The sequence below is a fragment of the Ilyonectria robusta genome, assembly GCF_021365365.1.
Source record: "Ilyonectria robusta strain PMI_751 chromosome Unknown BGZ61scaffold_3, whole genome shotgun sequence".
Lineage (NCBI taxonomy): Eukaryota > Fungi > Ascomycota > Sordariomycetes > Hypocreales > Nectriaceae > Ilyonectria > Ilyonectria robusta.
Genome location: NW_025764437.1, coordinates 3,072,809 through 3,090,174, shown reverse-complemented (window position 1 = coordinate 3,090,174; position 17,366 = coordinate 3,072,809). Strand labels below are relative to the sequence as shown.

The 17,366-nt window shown below is 53.5% G+C and overlaps 6 protein-coding genes across 6 annotated transcripts; 2 read left to right on the top strand and 4 right to left on the bottom strand.

Moving 5' to 3' along the window:
- Positions 1 to 334: 334 nt before the first annotated feature.
- BGZ61DRAFT_138666 (uncharacterized protein) lies at positions 335 to 2,269 on the top strand. Its single transcript, XM_046237260.1, has one exon. The coding sequence runs from the start codon at positions 494 to 496 to the stop codon at positions 2,069 to 2,071; it is 1,578 nt and encodes a 525-aa protein (XP_046110117.1). The 5' UTR covers positions 335 to 493; the 3' UTR covers positions 2,072 to 2,269.
- Positions 2,270 to 3,204: 935 nt separating this feature from the next.
- Positions 3,205 to 5,547, bottom strand: BGZ61DRAFT_444079 (P-loop containing nucleoside triphosphate hydrolase protein). The gene is made up of 7 exons (XM_046244945.1): positions 5,473 to 5,547; positions 5,236 to 5,374; positions 5,116 to 5,137; positions 4,956 to 5,041; positions 4,863 to 4,905; positions 4,255 to 4,809; positions 3,205 to 4,191 (listed from the first exon to the last, which is right to left on the bottom strand). Exons 1-7 carry the CDS (start codon positions 5,481 to 5,483, stop codon positions 3,500 to 3,502), a joined length of 1,548 nt encoding a protein of 515 aa, XP_046110116.1. The 5' UTR covers positions 5,484 to 5,547; the 3' UTR covers positions 3,205 to 3,499.
- A 2,231-nt stretch (positions 5,548 to 7,778) lies between these two features.
- Positions 7,779 to 10,237, bottom strand: BGZ61DRAFT_342611 (glycoside hydrolase superfamily; the record flags this gene model as incomplete). The annotated part of the gene is made up of 7 exons (XM_046239522.1): positions 7,779 to 8,480; positions 8,503 to 8,842; positions 8,900 to 9,591; positions 9,652 to 9,764; positions 9,814 to 9,913; positions 9,964 to 10,088; positions 10,153 to 10,237. The coding sequence occupies 7 exons, from the start codon at positions 10,235 to 10,237 to the stop codon at positions 7,779 to 7,781; spliced, it is 2,157 nt and encodes a 718-aa protein (XP_046110115.1).
- Positions 10,238 to 11,330: 1,093 nt separating this feature from the next.
- On the top strand, positions 11,331 to 13,181 carry BGZ61DRAFT_341806 (P-loop containing nucleoside triphosphate hydrolase protein; the record flags this gene model as incomplete). The annotated part of the gene is made up of 2 exons (XM_046239451.1): positions 11,331 to 12,034; positions 12,092 to 13,181. 2 exons carry the CDS (start codon positions 11,331 to 11,333, stop codon positions 13,179 to 13,181), a joined length of 1,794 nt encoding a protein of 597 aa, XP_046110114.1.
- Positions 13,182 to 13,294: 113 nt separating this feature from the next.
- BGZ61DRAFT_444073 (cytochrome c oxidase polypeptide V) lies at positions 13,295 to 14,510 on the bottom strand. The gene is made up of 3 exons (XM_046244944.1): positions 14,135 to 14,510; positions 13,640 to 13,833; positions 13,295 to 13,578 (listed from the first exon to the last, which is right to left on the bottom strand). The coding sequence occupies exons 1-3, from the start codon at positions 14,361 to 14,363 to the stop codon at positions 13,486 to 13,488; spliced, it is 516 nt and encodes a 171-aa protein (XP_046110113.1). The 5' UTR covers positions 14,364 to 14,510; the 3' UTR covers positions 13,295 to 13,485.
- Positions 14,511 to 15,012: 502 nt separating this feature from the next.
- BGZ61DRAFT_473925 (major facilitator superfamily domain-containing protein) lies at positions 15,013 to 16,772 on the bottom strand (the record flags this gene model as incomplete). The annotated part of the gene is made up of 5 exons (XM_046248518.1): positions 15,013 to 15,267; positions 15,326 to 15,901; positions 15,962 to 16,023; positions 16,081 to 16,475; positions 16,534 to 16,772. The coding sequence occupies 5 exons, from the start codon at positions 16,770 to 16,772 to the stop codon at positions 15,013 to 15,015; spliced, it is 1,527 nt and encodes a 508-aa protein (XP_046110112.1).
- Positions 16,773 to 17,366: the final 594 nt, after the last annotated feature.

Below are 17,366 nucleotides of genomic sequence, written 5' to 3'. Positions count from 1 at the left end.
AGTTGCTGCAGCCGGTGAGAGACAGGAGCTTTGTCCGTCGCAGCCACTAAGAAGACTCGGCTTATTGCTCCCCGACTTCCCCAGGGCCGGCCGCCCCAGTTTTAAGTCAGTTGGTGCCGATCCCAACGCATCCTTCTCATCATCATTGACTCCATCCATCGGCCGTCTCTTCATCACCTCCGCTCCGCTCACACATTTGGTCTGTCTTATTCTACCAATTTCAAATTCCCTACTTAATCCGTCTGTTCACTCACCCAACCCAACCTAACCCCACCAACGGTCCAACGGCGTCCTGTCTCGTCTGTCCGCTTCTGGACTTCATCCGCCGTGCTTTCCGCCCCCACCAACAACGCCTTTTATCACACACCCACTCTCCTGTTCTCTTGGGCTTCTTCTGACGCGGCTCTGTCTCGCGCAACTCTCCTCTTGATCTTCAATCCGGATACCACCATCTCTTCGTCCCCCAGGCCATGTTATAGCCTCGATCTTAACCATGGCCACCGACTACTACTACGACGACCTATCCCCTCCATCTCACCAGCAATCCGCATCATCAAACCCCGCGGCGCAGTCCACGTCCCAGCCAGAACAGCACCAGTCGCCTCCCACTCATCCCGATGATTCTGCTGCTGACGCTCCTGATGCTGCACCCGCCGACCGGCCCTACCACTCAAAACGGCCTCACAAAAAGTCCCGGGCCGGATGCCGCAACTGCAAGGCCCGCAAGGTCAAGTGCGACGAGGTCCGACCAACCTGTCGCTCCTGCAGGCTGCGGAAGGTCGAGTGCGTGTATCCCACTCCTGCAGCCTCGTTCCCAGCCTCATCATCCACTTCCGCCACCGTACTGCCATCGCCAGCACCATCAACGGCTGACCACTGCTTCGTACGCGGCAACTCCCCTGATGGCATCTCCTCTCCATCCTCCGTCGCTGTCTCTCAGCGCCAGGGCAGCCCTACCGTCGTCGCGCAGCCCCTCTGGTGCCCCAGCAATATCGACGCCGCCGACATGAAACTTCTCTGGTTCTACACTGCCTCTACTTCCCAGTCTTTCTCCGTCAGCACAGGAGTCCAGGATCCCGTCGCCGAGATCCTGAAGATCCGCATGGTCCAGGTCGCCTTCGAAACGCCTTTCCTCATGGACTCCCTCTTTGCCCTGTCAAGCCTCCATATGCAGAGCCTCAACCAAGAATTGGATCCTAGTCGCGCTCTTGCCTACAGAGCCCGCTCCTTTGAGGGCTACCGCCGCGCCGTTGAAGCCGCTGCACCCGAGTCATATGCCGCTCTTATTGCCAACTCCCTCTTTCTCACGGCCCTATCATCTCAGGTATTTAGAGAGGAAGACGGCAAGGACTTGTACATTATCGACTGGATGATCGTCTGGCGTGGTATTGGCCTCGTCATTGAGCTCATGGGTATCGAGAACCTCTTCCAAACTGGCATGTACGCCCTCTTTAATCGGCCACCTATCGACCTCCTACGCGCTTCCTCCTCCATACCTAACCACCTTCTCTTCATGGTTTCCTCTATCAAGCCTGATGAGCTAGATTATCCTGACATTAAGACGTACCATGAAACGCTCAAGTATGTCGGGTCGCTATACGGGAGTCTTGAAGACGGCATCACACCCGTCATGTGCCTCCGCATCATCACTTGGTTCACCTTCCTCCCTCGCCGCTTTATCGAACTCGCCCGCCAGCGCCGCCCTCGTGCCCTTGTCATCATTGCCTACTATGCCGCATTCCTCAAAATCGTTAAATCTGTCTGGTGGCTCGAGGGAGTCGGCCATCGCTCTCTGCTTGATATCTGCAAATATCTCGGCCCGGAATGGGAGCATCTTCTGGTTATACCTCAAGCGGCAATGCAGGTTGACGACGAACTGGGTCTGGTCAGAGTGATTTTTCAAGACCCCAATTGGGTCCCTCCCCAGCCGACCAACCTCCGGCTGGATCCCACCGCATCCATTACCATGGTAGACGACGCAGGACGACGTGTGGCATGGACCCCCGGCGAGAGGAAGATCGTTGTTCTTGACTCCGCCAAGCCTGCCGAACCTGTTGTATGGAATGCCTAGTTTCCCGTTTGTTTACAGGATGTTTTCGTGTATTCGTGATGTGGCTCTGGAGTCAATTCGACCCGTTGGAAATGGCTCGTCGATTGACAGTTCACGAGAGATATAGAACAAGGACAAGATGGGATCACAAAATGGAAGTCGGGATGGATATTCCGTGGGACTTACAGAATTACAAATGGGGGAGTATGGGTGTTATTAGAGGCGTCTCTGGATACCCGCAATACTTGAATAGTCTCTTTCTGTCACTCGTGGTTTATGTGCAATGAGGTGAACACAATAGTTTAATGCGTTTACTCGTTACAGCATCTCTACTCGGGCGATATTCCCCAACAATGGCCAAATACTTGCCCAAAGATACAACGAGGTCAATCTAAGAACTTCCAAACGCTCGAAGCTCACGCTCCTATCCCCGCTTCGTTCTGCCTTGTAGCAAGGAGTTGGAGGATAGCGACATGGTCATGTTCCGTATTTATATAGATATGGAGTATTGCTGCTCTCGCACATATATATTGCTGCTCGCACACGTAATCACATTCTGGAATTATACTGATAATTATCTACTATTCTAACAAAATTGTTTAAACCACCGATCCTTAGTATTTATTCTCTTAGCTTCTTGGGGGGGGATTTTGTGAATAAATATAAGCCTAAGGCCTAAGAATTCCAATATTAGATACATCAGTTTGCCCTGGGGTTTGGTCAAAGAGGCTTATACTTGTGTACTACTAGCAATACTTAAAATATATAGGATAACTCACCACCCGACATTACTTCCCTTTCCGGAGGCGACACCTCGACGTTATATACACCATCACATTAACCAATACGAGCATAGCGAGTGCCTTACTCCCTGTCATGTACGGAGGGCTCTTTCAAAAGTCTTGTCCAAGCGCCAGTAATATCATATCCATTTACCCCTGTCGGTTACCTGAGATACATGAAGCTGTTACAGTCTCGTTAAATAGCTGCTATAACTTCAGGAGTAGTACGCTGCTGATCAGGATATAGCGGTTGCTGTGTGCTGTAGCCTGCTATTCTTTAGGGCCTATAGAAATCAGAAAGTACTTAGTATACTTATTATCTAACCTAATAATTAGGACTTACTTCTTATGGATAAGACTTTTGAAAAGGCCCTCCGTACCATTCCATTTGCTTGGGCCAATTGTGGCTTGCTGAATACCGGCTCGCTGCGATGAATATGGCATTGGCTGACTAGCATCAACAATCAGAAGAATCGAGGAGCGCAAGGATCACGGCGTTAACGAAAGCTAGATATGGCTACAAGAGGAATTTTTTTGATTTCTTGGTACACAGCTCACAAAAGAGACTTGATGGAGCTTATGAGAAACCTCCCCGGCCCCTGTTCCTCTTCTCTATACACAGGCCCATTTCTCCCTCTGTCTCCCAGTATTACTCAACTCAGACAGCTTAGTTGTTCTCAAGCTCCGCCAGAATCTTCTCACCCTTCGCCTTGGCCGACGCGAAGTCACCAACCATGTAGAAGGCACCCTCGGGAAGGCTGTCACCCTCACCGCTGAGGATGGCCTTGAAAGAGGCAATGGTGGTCTTGAGGTCAACGAGGACACCCTCGATACCAGTGAAAACCTGGGCGACAGTGAAGGGCTGGCTCAGGAAACGCTGGATCTTGCGGGCACGCTCGACGGTAAGCTTGTCAGCCTCGGACAACTCGTCCATACCCAGAATAGCGATGATATCCTGCAGAGACTTGTACTCCTGGAGGATCTGCTGGACACGGGTGGCGGTGTCGTAGTGGTCCTGACCGACGACACGGGGGTCAAGCATACGCGACTTGGAGTCGAGAGGGTCGACAGCGGGGTAGATACCCAACTCGGAGATACCACGGGACAAGACAGTGGTGGCGTCAAGATGGGCGAAGGTGGTGGCGGGAGCAGGATCAGTCAAATCATCAGCAGGGACGTAGACGGCCTGGACGGAGGTGATGGATCCCTTCTTGGTGGTGGTGATACGCTCCTGCATACCACCCATGTCGACGGCAAGGGTGGGCTGGTAACCGACGGCAGAGGGGATACGTCCCAGAAGGGCAGACACCTCGGAACCGGCCTGGGTGAATCGGAAAATGTTGTCAATGAAGAGCAACACTGAGAAAACACGAGTTAGCCATCAACGAATCGTTTGCTGCTTGGGGACAGAAAAAAACTCACCATCCTGACCCTCCTCGTCACGGAAGTACTCGGCAACGGTAAGACCGGTAAGGGCGACACGGGCACGGGCACCTGGGGGCTCGTTCATCTGACCGAAGACAAGGGCGACCTTGGACTCGCCATCAAGCTGAATGACGGAGGTCTCTTGCATCTCGTGGTACAGATCGTTACCCTCACGGGTTCGCTCACCGACACCAGTGAAGACGGAGTAACCACCGTGAGCCTTGGCGATGTTGTTGATGAGCTCCTGAATGAACACGGTCTTGCCGACACCGGCACCACCGAAGAGACCAATCTTTCCACCACGGGCGTAAGGGGCGAGGAGATCGACGACCTTGATACCGGTGGCCAGAACCTCGGCAGAGGTAGACTGCTCGACGAACGCGGGAGCCTCGGCGTGGATAGGCAGGTGCTTGTCGGTCTTGATGGGGCCACGCTCGTCAATGGGGTCACCAGTGACGTTCATGATGCGGCCCAGAGTCGCAGGACCGACGGGGATGGTGATGGGAGCACCAGTGTCAAGGGCCTTAGCACCTCGGACGAGACCCTCCGTACCTATGACGCGGGTTAGGAAATTGACGCGAATTCTTTTGGGGGCGATAACATACCGTCCATGGCAATGCAGCGGACGACGTTCTCACCCAGATGTTGCTGAAAGATGTTAGTTGACGACCTGAGGCAGATGATTGACTGCTACGTACGGCGACCTCGAGGACCAGCTTCTGGCCATTGTTCTCGGCCTCCAGGGAGTTCAGAATGGCAGGGAGCTTAGGGCCATCGAACTTGACTGCAAGGTGGTCAGTATTGAAATTATTCGACTGTAGCAGGCTTGCTGCGAGCCTGTCGCAGAGATTGACTAACCATCGACGACGGCACCGATGACCTGTGAGGCAGATGGGTTAGCATTTGATTCCGTGGCTATTTGGGAGCCGGGCGACCGGAGAGGCCCGAGGGCGAGGTCGTCGACGGGAGCGAGCTCACCTGGTAAACCTTGCCGGCACCGACGCTGGAAGTGGACGCCCATCGGCTGCTGACGGGAAGTCGGAGAGAGGCAGGTCGGATGGCACGGGGAGCGACCGCGAACGACGGGCGAGCCGCGCGGGCGAAGGAGGAAATGCCGCTGCCGAGGGAAAACAAGGTGTCAGCTCAATTGGGCTTCAATTGGGGCGGGAGAAGGGCGAAATCATCGGCGGATGGCCCTGCGGGAGTGAAACTCACCTCTTGAACATCTTGACAGATGACAAAGAGCGATCAGAGATGGGAGTGGAGAGAGGTTGGTGAAGCTGAGGGAGAACTTTTACGGAGTGAGCAGTTTTGCTCGGGAGGACGACTTCGTCGGTTAGAGCTTTCGCAGCGGGTCACGTGGGACGCTAGCCTGAAATTACAGGCTCCTCCACTGCTGGAACTGCGATGCCGGCAATTTACCGGGACGATGCGGCGGGATTATTCGCGACCCAGACCCAGCGGTTGCCTTGGAGAGGGACAGATGGCAGCGGTGCGCCAGTGCGCCAAATCCGCAACGGCCGGACAGTACAGTGAGCAACAGCGGAGCAGCGGTACCTACAGACCTGGGGCTATTTCGGTCAGTCGGCCTCAGGCTGCTTCAACTAAATTTCACTGGAGAGCCCGAGTCTGAATCTCAATACGGCAGCACGGAAATCAATTGAGCGATAAAGAGGTGAGACGGCACACCGTGATGGATGTCTACGTAGCAGCCACGCCTGCTGAGGGGGCAATGTGATGGGCAATGCGCAATGGCAGCGACAGCAGCAAGCTGCAAGTAAAAGCACCAGAAGTTAGATGCACAAGATGCCTTGTGAGAAAGCGGGGAAAGTAGCATCCCCTGCCGAGATGGGTGAAGGAGGGCGAGATGGGGGGTGGACGAGGAATGAACCGGGGGGAACCAGCAGCAAGACAGAACAAGCCAGAGCGCAAAGACCGACACACTCGAAACACCAAGACACAGTGTCCCCCTAGGTACACAGTGCCTACTCCTCTGCTCCGAGGTCGTTGTGTAGCCGCCCCCTGCGAAGTGCGACAGGGACGCCAAAATCACTAACACCGCCGACACAGTGACATCAATTCACTCAGGCCACCCGCTGGCTGTCATGGACTTTCGCTCCCATCCGGCTCCGAACACGCTGGCTACATCACTGGAACCCCCCCGAGGTACGGAGGGCCCTTTCAAAAGTCTCGTCCAAGCGCTAGCAACACTACATCCCTGTACCTTGTCAGTTACCTGAGATACATAGAGGTTGTGACAGCTATCCCCTATACATTCTGTAGCTTCAGTGGTATTAGAGGCTGGTGGCCAGGATCTAGTGGATGATGGTGTGCTGTAATCTGCTACCTTTTAGGGCTTATGAGAAGTAGGAAGTACTTAGTGTACTTAGCCTAATTATGATTGGCTGGTTAGGAATCGTTGCTTTTTCTTAGGACAAGACTTTTGAAAGGGCCCTCCGTACCGCTGCTGTACATACGGACCCTGTTACCCCCCAGAATCACATCTCCAGCGCAGCGGCGCCTCTTCCATGCCTCCGATTCCCTCCTCCCATTGGCCCACCCATTGCTTGCCTCATGCCCCCTGTTTCCCACTCGCCACACAGCCAACCAACGAGGGCAATTGCGGAAAGCCCGTCTCCACTCCAAAGCTGGAGCTAGCTTCTTGAAGTTCTGATGGGGACGCCCGAGGACCCAGTTTATCTCCCTCCCTGCCGGTGTGGTATTTGCCAATTGTTCTTTTTATTTCCCTCGCTCCATCGCAGTCTCACGTTTTTTCTGGCTTTGTTGGCTTGTCTTGCTTGGCCTTGGCTTCCCCATGTCCGCCCGGCGCTCGCCCGTTCCCCGGCTGCCCCGGCTCAATTCCCTCGCCCCATCCGTCATCTATTCGTCGAGCTCTCAACTTCCGTCAGCCTCCTCAGCCGGGCTACGGGGACTTGTAAGAGGGAGAGACTTATGTAGGCATTGAACTTGCAGATTGCTTTACAATTTTATGACGAGGAATACCCCCACGTATTCAGCCCAAATGTTAAGCCTAAACCAAGGCCAATTGGCTCCAATTTATTCATGTGCCCGGCACTCACACCTCTGTGACTATCCCGAAACCCCGAGCCGAAAAATCCGAGGCAGCGCCCCAAGCTGCACGGATCCAGAAAGGCTCCATTAGGTTGAACCCCCCAACATCAAGGTGACACATCGTGACAAACAACTAGGCGCTTTTATCATCGAGTTCCCTTGACCAAATTTGAGAGATACTGTTTATTGCAAAATATCTCGGTAAAGTACATTACTCGACTGGACAGAAGTGAAATACCATCATCACCAACCCGCCTTCCTACGCAACGTGAACCTGAGGACAGACAGCCACCTCCAGTCATGTCTCCGCCGAAATGAATACACAAGCATCATCTTCATGCCTCGCCGGTTCTAACAAGCCAAACATATTCCACGTCCGTTTTACTTCCTCCGCTAGACCTACGAGATCTACTCAAGCGCCAAGACCTGTGAGGTGGATTATTTGTTAGTCAACTGCCAACACGAAGACAAAAGGTCAGAACTCGTGGTTTACTTACGATGGCTGATCGGCAAGGAACGTAGATATGAGTCCAGTTCTTTCGTCCATTCCACTCCATTGGTGTCGTGAAGAAACGTGTGTTCTCATCGACCCGGCCGTGCCCGCCCATTTCTTTCGAGTCCGTGTTCAGCACAACCCGATACGTGCCGGCCACATCGATGCCGATGCGATAGTCGCTGAAGCTCTCCGTGGTGTTGAAGTTAAAAACGAAGACGACTCCAGCTCTCTCAAACACGATGACCTTGTCACCCTCGTGCTTAAGCGAGATGTAAGCCTGGGGAGCCGCTAGCCACCCGTACTTAGCCTCGGTTTGGTTCATCACTTGGTCAAAGTGGTTGAGGAACTGGTACCGCAGGAGAGGGTCCTCTGTCAGATTGAGCTGGCGACGGGCGTACCAGAAGGAGTTGTTGTTCCCCGCTCGGGGGAAGTCCAGCCACTCAGGATGTCCAAACTCGTTACCCTCAAAGTTGAGGTAACCCTCGCCACCCAATCCGTGCGTCAGAAGTCGAATCATCTTGTGAAGTGCCATGCCACGATCAATGACAGAGGTCAATGGCGAGAGAGTCGACATGTGCGTGTACATCTCGGCATCACAGAGATGCATCATCAACGTCTTGTCGCCAACCAACCTGTAGCGTGTTAGTGCTTGATACTTTAATGGGTTCATGGGAGACTTGCGCTTGGTCGTGGCTTTCACAGTAGGCAATCGTCTTCTCCCCATGCCGTCGGTTGGTGAGCGTGTGGCAGATGTTCGCAAGGTCCCAATCTTCATCCCTGACCTCCTTCAAAATTTTGATCCACATATCGGGGATGGCCATGGCGAGGCGGTAGTCGAAACCCACACCTCCGAGAGACAAAGGTACGCAGAGTGCAGGCATTCCCGAAACATCTTCGGCAATAGTGATGCAGTCTGGGAACAATGAGTGCAACATCTCATTCGCCAACATCATGTACACAACCGCCTCCTCGTCGACATCGCCACCAAAGTACTCATGGTAGCCGCCAGAAAATCCCCTGCTCATGTCAGTATGGAGGAGTTAAGATGTAAGACAGATATGAGCGATAACTTACGTTCCCATGCCATGGTGGATATACAACATGCTAGTGACACCGTCAAACCGGAAGCCATCGAACTTGTACTCATCCATCCAGAAGCGCAGGTTGCTGAGGAGGAATCGCATAACCTCGTGATGGCCGTAGTTGAAAAGTCTGCTGTCCCACTGATCGTGTATTCCCTTACCACCGCTGTGGAAGTACTGGTGATCAGTGCCATCAAACTCGTTGAGGCCATCGAGCACGTTCTTGGAGGCGTGACTGTGGACGACATCGAGGAGCACAACAATACCCAGGCTGTGTGCCGTGTCGATGAGCTCCTTCAGGTCTTCCGGTGGGCCGTAGCGGCTGCTGGCTGCGAAAAAGTTGTTGATTTGATAGCCAAAGCTGGCGTAGTATGCATGCTCCATGACAGCCATCAACTGGATCACGTTGTACCCAAGCTTATGGATCCTGGGCAGCATGTCCCGGGTAAACTCTTTGTATGTGGCAACACGCTGCTCCGCGGTGGAGATACCGACGTGAGCCTCGTACACGCGTGCGCTGGCGGGCTTCCCAGGACGGGCATGCTTGAACGTGTACTTCTCCGAAGCGGGAGGGTTCCAGAAACGAGCGTCATATGCCGGTGAAACGGACAAGTCCTGGGTCACGTACTTGATCCAAGCGGGCAGTCGGTCGACGTGCTCGCCATTGGGCAAGTTCAAGGAGATCTTGAGGCCAAAATATTAGAGCTTGACAATGCTATTGGCACACCATTGACTGCGACGAACCTTGAGCTTGGAGTTGTGGGGAATAGCAGGCTTTCCCTTGATAGCAGGTATGGTGATCTCAAAGACACCAAAGTCATCTTTCTTCATGGGGTGTGACGTGCGATCCCACTGATCTATGGCTGTGTAAGCTTGCTTCTAGTTGCAGCAACGTCCTAAACATACTGAAGTCTCCAATCAAGAAGGCCGCCACGGCATTGGGTGCCCATTCTCGATAGATGATGTTGTTTTTCTTGTCGACATTGAGGCCAAACTTCTCAGTGCCCTACAATCACGTTTCAGCAAGCTGTCGGTCCGAGTGAGTGGGAGCCTTACCCTGCTGAACTGTTCAAGACTGCCTTCGGTGGCGGTAATGGTCTTGACCCATTCCTGAGCCTTTGCATATCGCCTCTTCAGCGTTTCGCTGAATGGAGACAGCCAGGGATCAAGGCCGACGACACCTGGAGTGGTTGTCAACGTGGTCCGTCCACTTATCAGATCATCACATGTCAGAGGTGCACTGACCTGTGCCGTCCTGAGCAGCGTCTGCAGCTGCATTGGAGGGGGAAACGTCAAGCGGATTGGCCTGAGCCTGAGCGATTGCAGCCATGGTGAAGGCTGGAAAGAGGTGGAAGGATGATGGTGAGAGATGAAGAAGGAGGGAAAGGTGGTTGAAGTCGAAAGGGGCGGGGTAGCTGTCGAGGTGGTGTTCTGAGCTTCAGTTTAAATGTTGGGACTAACTGAGACAGTAGCAAGCGTGAGAGTCCAGACCGCAGCTGTTGGCTGTTGAAAAGGGAGAGAAGTTGTGGAACCGGGCACCTCTGGAACGAGGATATTGGGCAATGGAACGTCCAAGATGGTGAGAGGAGGAAGAAGCGGGCGTGTTTGAGACCTGGCGCAGCCATCAGGTAATATCCTGCCTGCCAAAATACCTAAGCTGGACTTTGCTGATTGACACATAGCTTTATCGATAAAGCGGCCGCTTAGTTGGGATGACGTCGAGAAGGCGATTTTCCCAACGTCTCTGGTACGTACCGCGCCCGGGTGGTGCCGTTTCGCCTATCACTGACCATCAGTTGCAATGTGTGTCTTTGCACTGTGCCACCTCGATTTTGCAGCTGCAGAACTTTCTTGTTTAGCCGACTCGCCACTATCGCGGAAATGTTTGCGCTGCGCTCACCTTGGAAGGATAGTGGCGAATAAATACACGAACTGCGACGGAGCAACCACATCAGGTACCTAGTCTGGCCGGGCATGGATGGGCATGCGATGCGACCTGCTGCTCTCCACAAGCTAGTCGCTGGGAGGGGGGCTGGCCAGCGGTAACAGCTGCTCCTCCAAATCCAAATCCACCGATAGCGGCGAAGTACAGCCGATCGCCAGGTCGCAGCTTCGGAGACAACTCTAACAACCTCAAGGAGCTCTCTGGCTTCCCGTCTCATAACCCCATTGTCGTATACCCACACCGCTGAGGACCCCTTTCACTGGCCCCAAGCACTGGCTTGCTGGCGTGCGCCTCTCCCTTGTGTGATGCGATAAGCTTCCCTCGTCGGCTCACTACCGTTCGCCCGCCACAAGCCGTAACCGCCCCCGCATCCGGCATCTGATCGTCGCATCGTCACATCAGCCTCGCCAAAGTCGGTCGACCGTCTCCTGACGCCGTTCCCTGCGATCCTTATTATGTGACTCGAATACACACGACAATGCCGCCCTTTGTAAGGGTGCTTCCTCCGGCCGCAAGAGCCCTCCGCTCCGTCTCGAACCCTCTCCTTCGACCATTCCTACAACCATCTTCCTACCCACGCCATCGGCAACTGTCTATATCCCGCTCCCTAGCCGTTGCTAAACGGAATGCCGACTTCAACTCCGGATTCTCCGGCACCTATGATCCCTCAATCGATTCCGGGCGGGGGCCCATGTTCAACAAGACCAGCTTCGGCGTCCCCCATTTCTATCCGCGCGACCTGAAGAAACGGGTGGACGACTACGTCGTTGGCCAGGACCGGGCCAAGAAGACCATATGTTCCACCATCTTCAACCATTACCAGAACCTCCGCCGCCGACATCAGCATGAACATGAGGACCGGAATAGGCGCGATAAGGCGATGCGTCAGAGGTTTGCTCGAGACAGAGAGTTGCATCAGAAGCGCCACGAGATGCACCCGGTCGAAGGTCAGCGCGTGCCTGGTTGTGTCCCCGCGCAATACGCCACTAATGATCTCCAAGACGAGTTCCCGGGCCATAATGAGTCCGTTCGCCAGCTCCATGATAACAATGGACTTGAAGAAGATGCTCTCGATCTTCTTTACCACCCCGACGACCCTTCCACGACCGAACACGTCAAAATTGACAAGAGTAATTTGTTGTTGATAGGACCAACTGGTGTTGGCAAGACTTATATCCTAGAGTGAGTTCCATTGTAATCCATCGGGTTGTCGACTTTGAGCATGCTGACGACTCGTAGAACATTGAGCAAGAAGATCAAGGTCCCCTTCTCGATCTGCGATTGCAACTCGTTCACCCAAGCCGGCTACATCGGACAAGACGTCGAGACATGCATCGAGCGGCTCCTAATCGAATCGAACTACGATATAAAGGCTACCGAACATGGGATCGTTGTTTTGGACGAGTTTGATAAAATTGCGAGGCGAGAGTCCAGCACTGGCCGAGATGTGGGTGGTGAAGGTGTACAGCAGGCTCTCCTGAAGCTTGTGGAAGGAACTAAAGTCACCATCAATGTCAAAGACAATCGCTCATCCCGGTCAACACCGCCCATCACAACAAACTATAACTCGACGGGGTCGTCTTCTTCCTCGCCTCAAACTGCCCCGCCAAGTGGCAAGGTTGACCAGTACACAATCGACACAACCAACATTCTGTTCGTATTTTGTGGCGCCTTCGTCGGACTGGACAAGGCCATTCTTAGACGGGTGGCTCGACCATCCATGGGTTTCGGGGGCGAACTCCGCGGCCGTTCCACTATGTCTGGCAGCAAGCAGGTTCTTCCACCAAACTCATATACCCATCTCCCGCACCATAACGCCGACTCCGCATCCTCCTTCACACCGTTAGACCTCACCACTACGTCAGACCTCCAAGCTTTCGGCTTCATCCCGGAGTTGATTGGACGACTGCATAATATCTGCGCCCTCAGCCCACTCTCCAAAGACGACCTCTTCCGCATCTTGACCGAGCCTCGCAACAGTCTTGTTGCTCAGTACACGGCCCTCTTTGAGACATACCCCTCTCGTCTGTACTTTACTGAGAAGGCATTGTATGCCATTGCGGAAAGGGCTGCTACCTCGGAGACGGGTGCCCGAGGATTGAAGATGGAGATGGAACGGGTTCTGGCCGAGCCCATGTTTGATGCACCAATGACGTATGTGCTCATTACCGAGGCGTGTGTAAAGGGAACAGAGAAGGCTGCGTACTGGGGCAAAGACGGCCGCTTTGAACTGGATAGGCGGATGGAAGAGGAGGAGTTGAACCCGCCAAAGACGGAGCAATCCGAAACGTTTGAACGATACAGGGAAGCTGAGCAGAGTGGTGGTTGAAGAACAGAAAGCTACACATGGTAAATATGGAGAACTGGTTCGACTGATAATGGAGTTTTGGGCAATGGGAGATAACGTGTGCACATTTCCTGAGCTTTGGAAAGATACAAGAGACAAATTTCAAAATCACTCGACTCGGGTTCCGTTGTGGTAGTACAGTATTTACACCAAGAAGGTTTGATTTCTCTGGAGTCACCTCGAAGCCCCCATCCAGACCTATGCCCCAAGGCCATTTTACACACGGATACATCTCCATGAGTCACCCCAGCTTCTAGCACAAAGGAAAAGACGTCGTCCGCTGAATTTATTCGCTGCTGCCCTTGGGAGGGGACTGGACCATGCCCTTGCCCTTGTAGCCCTCGGAGGTGATACCAGTGAAAGGGTCGGATTTTTGGTTCTGGAAGAGGATGAGTCAGTCGAGGTTGGCTTGAGATAAGAATATTGCGGGCTCGGCTTACGATGAGGAACTCGTTGCTTTGCTCCTGGTACTCCTGGGACATGGTGTAGGGGACAGGCTTAGCGAAGAAGCGGATAACACCGAAGATACCGACACTGGCAGCGAGGCCGATGGCGACACCCCAAGCGACGCGGGCGCCGCTACCGGGGGGGTCCATGGCGCGGGGGCCGTGAGGACCGAAGGCAATCCAGTAGGCTATTGAGACAGTTTGAGTTAGTTTTCCAGACGTGATGCAACGATAGGGAAACGCAGGGGGGGGTTGTCTGAGCGGCATTGCATCGAGGCCCGTCTGCCAATCAGAAAACAGAATTGACTACATGATGCAATTGAGGCTCTGGCAAGACCCCGATGCAAGGCTGAGAGGTGTAGTGGAGGAGTTGTGGAGTGAATTGATGCTTGGGAGCGGAATGGTGTTGTGGTGGTGAGGTGACTCGATGACGAGGCTGATCTCTCGGCTACGGTGGAGGTATTTTCGTGGACGGGTTCAAAAACGCACCAGCTTTCTTCTCCTGGAGAGACAGCTCGTTCCAGTTGACTCCCATGCGGTCACGGAGAGCCATCCAGAGGTCGGCCTGCTCCTGAAGGGGCATGCCCTCCCATCGCTTCTCGATGTTGGCGAGGGTCGGGTTGGAGATGGCGTGAGTGGAGGCGGCTCGGGTCGCGAAGGCGGGCGAGCTGCGCACCAGGCTCTTGCGCAGGAGGTTCGACGCCGAAGTGCGCAGCATTATGGCGGATTCGGTGGGCGATTCGGAAGAAGGCTCGGCGAGTCAATTGGGAGGCTTCTCGAGAGCAAGTTCGCGAGGCGTCGGGTCGAGGGAGGTTGCGAAGAGGTTCGTCGGGACGAGGTTTATTGCTGGGCGAGTCAAGCCGGAGCAAATTCGAGCAATCGTATGATGGACCCCGTGCCAGCTGCCCGGAAGATGCTCGGCTACACGGATGGCTTTACTCCATTGGTGCATATCACGTGATTTATCTCATCCGCCTTGCCGCTTTGGACCTAAGGGGTGACCACCGGGAATTTAATCATCCCTCATTGGCTGTCAACATGACGACAGCTCCTTCCATTCCCCTCCACAATCTCTCAGCCCACTTCCTTAGATATGATTTCGGACGAACGCCGTGGAGAATCAAGACGAGACAAACCACTGTGCACTCAATGGCTGGTCAATTGCATACTCGACGTCTGAATGATTGTTTTCCGGCCATTGATCCCACCGGGGAATCTCGGCAATATTCTAGATTGGGGATTTTTCTCTTCTATCGTATTTTCAAATAACATCTGATCTTTCCATACACCCATGGACACGGATGCGGCGGACACCGGGACCACCCATTGGGACCACCCCATCTCAGCATACGGTTCCTTCGTCCCCATTAAAACTGCACATCGAATAAGTTTCGCCTCCGTATCCTCTCGCCGTACTTGATAAACACAATCGGCACCGGAACCATGCCCACTGCGATAAACGCGAGCAGGGACGTTCCCCATCCGTATCCCAGCTTCTCGTACATGCTCCGGCCCGCCAAAGGCAGAAGTGCGCCGAGCAAGGAGCGGAGGACAGTGCTAGCAGCCATGGCCGATGCCGCGTACTGAGAATAAGCATCAACCAAGTAAACGGAAGTCCCCATCTGCCAAGTGTTAGCTGTCGTCCAATAACACTGGTGAATCCACTGAAGAGGAACCTACCATTGCGCAAAGCATTCCGACACCAAGGAACCCTGTTCCAATGATGGGGAGAATCCAATGAGTATTCTTCTCAGCCGTCCAGCCATACCAGAAGAGGCCCAAGGGGACAGTGACGGAGGCGATGATCAAGACTGGCAGGCGGTACTCTGGCTTAGCTTCGCCTCCATTCTTTTTGGTCAGATACCTCGAAAGGGAGTCTGAGGTGCCGCCTGCGATGAATAGGCCCAAAATTGAACCAATACCGATACCCAAGTAAGAGAGGCCTACTGATCCCGTCGAAAACCCATACTGCCCTTCAAAGAGAACGGGCATAGCGGTAAAAATCAGGTACAAGTATCCGTAGACAATTGCCATGTAGAGGGAAAGAAGGAAGACGATTGGTGAGAAGAAAAGCATTTTAGTCGGCCGAACGATGGCAAATTTGAATAGCTCCTTCGTGCTCCGGCCGGTGTCGGCAGATGAGCGAAGCTTCATGTTTCCAGTCTCCTTCTGAAGCCTCTTTGTCTTTTCCTCAAGAATGGTGTAGGCATATGTCTCGCGCATGAAAATGAAGTTGACCACTGTAATGAGACCAGCCTATAAGCCAAGATGCCATTAGCAAATGCGCTGAGCATGCGGAACCTTGTCGCAACTCACCACCATGGCCACTAACCAGAACGACCAGCGCCAGCTTTTCGCCTCTGTCAGATATCCGCCCGCTGGAATAAGTTGTCAGATTTCGGACTCTTACATTCATCTTTCGCTAAGAAGCTTACCGATAGGACCTATAATAGGACCCAAGATAGGCCCTAAGATCCACGAAGCCATAGCAGCTCCGCGCTTTTCCTGAGCGATGATATCGGCCAGTGACCCTGCACCAAGAGCGAGCGGGCAGCACCCTGCGAGTCCAGCCAGCAGTCGGAATACAATCAGGCCATTCAAGTTAGGAGCCAAGGCGCATGCAACAGTGAATATCACAAACAAAACATTGAAGATGTTGTATATGTGCAGCCGGCCGTACATCTCAGACAGGGGCGCAATAACCAGAGGACCGAAACAATATCCGAGAAGATACACGGAGACGATGAACGAGGCAAGCTGTTGATTTGTGGAGTTGAATTCGATCATGACTTGTTCGATGCCAGGCGCAAAGATCGACGACGCCAAAGGTCTGTAAATAGTCAGAATCTGGCCGTCCAGACGATAAATATAGTTACGCTGTGACATACGTAACAAATGTGATCGAGGATACCAGACAAACGGTCATGGCTTTTTTCCCTGTCGACCAGTTCTGCGGGTTCGCTGGATCGTCTGGTCCATCCCAATCAACAATATTTGGGTCTTGGGGGCCAGGCTCTTCCAGGTCCACCGATGTTGAACCAGCCTCAATATCCTTATTCTCCTCATAGATGGGAGGTGTTGGGGTGCTGGCAGTTCCCAGGTCATCGGCGGTATTGGTGGCGACCATAGCGCAGTGAGTCGATGGTACGATAGCGCCTGCGTCAATACCTCGGAATGGTCCAACCAAAAGGCTCTGTACTTCTCTGAAACTGATATGAGAGCAGAGGTTGGTACAGGAGACGATGTTTTCGTCTACGAGAGCCGAGTAGAGGAGAAACTGAAGAATGGGTGGAGGCGAGGACCTTTATAAAGTATCTGCCCGAGATTCATGACAGCCGAGCCAAGGCAGCAGAACAGGGCGGTATTAGAGTAATAGCGGAAATCAAGGGCTCATGTAAGGTTCATTGTTTTTATGTCCGATGGTCGTAGGATCGAAGTCACGTCCGCCTTTGGCCGAGTTCGGTCGGATCGAGAGATGCTCATCGGAGGTGCATCTGTAGGGTCGACAAATAGGAGCCAAGGAACGCGGGGAATTCCACTTTACTGAGTAGAACTTTGTAAAGACCCCTTTGAAAATCGGTATAATAACGCGGATATAAGACCGATGCCGATACAATATCGCCGTGGTAAAATGAGATTGGCTCGCTGCGTAGCTATAGGGTGCGGGTCGTGGGCGTCCATGGCGCGGGCCCGCGGATACGCCCATGGAAACTCCGCGGAC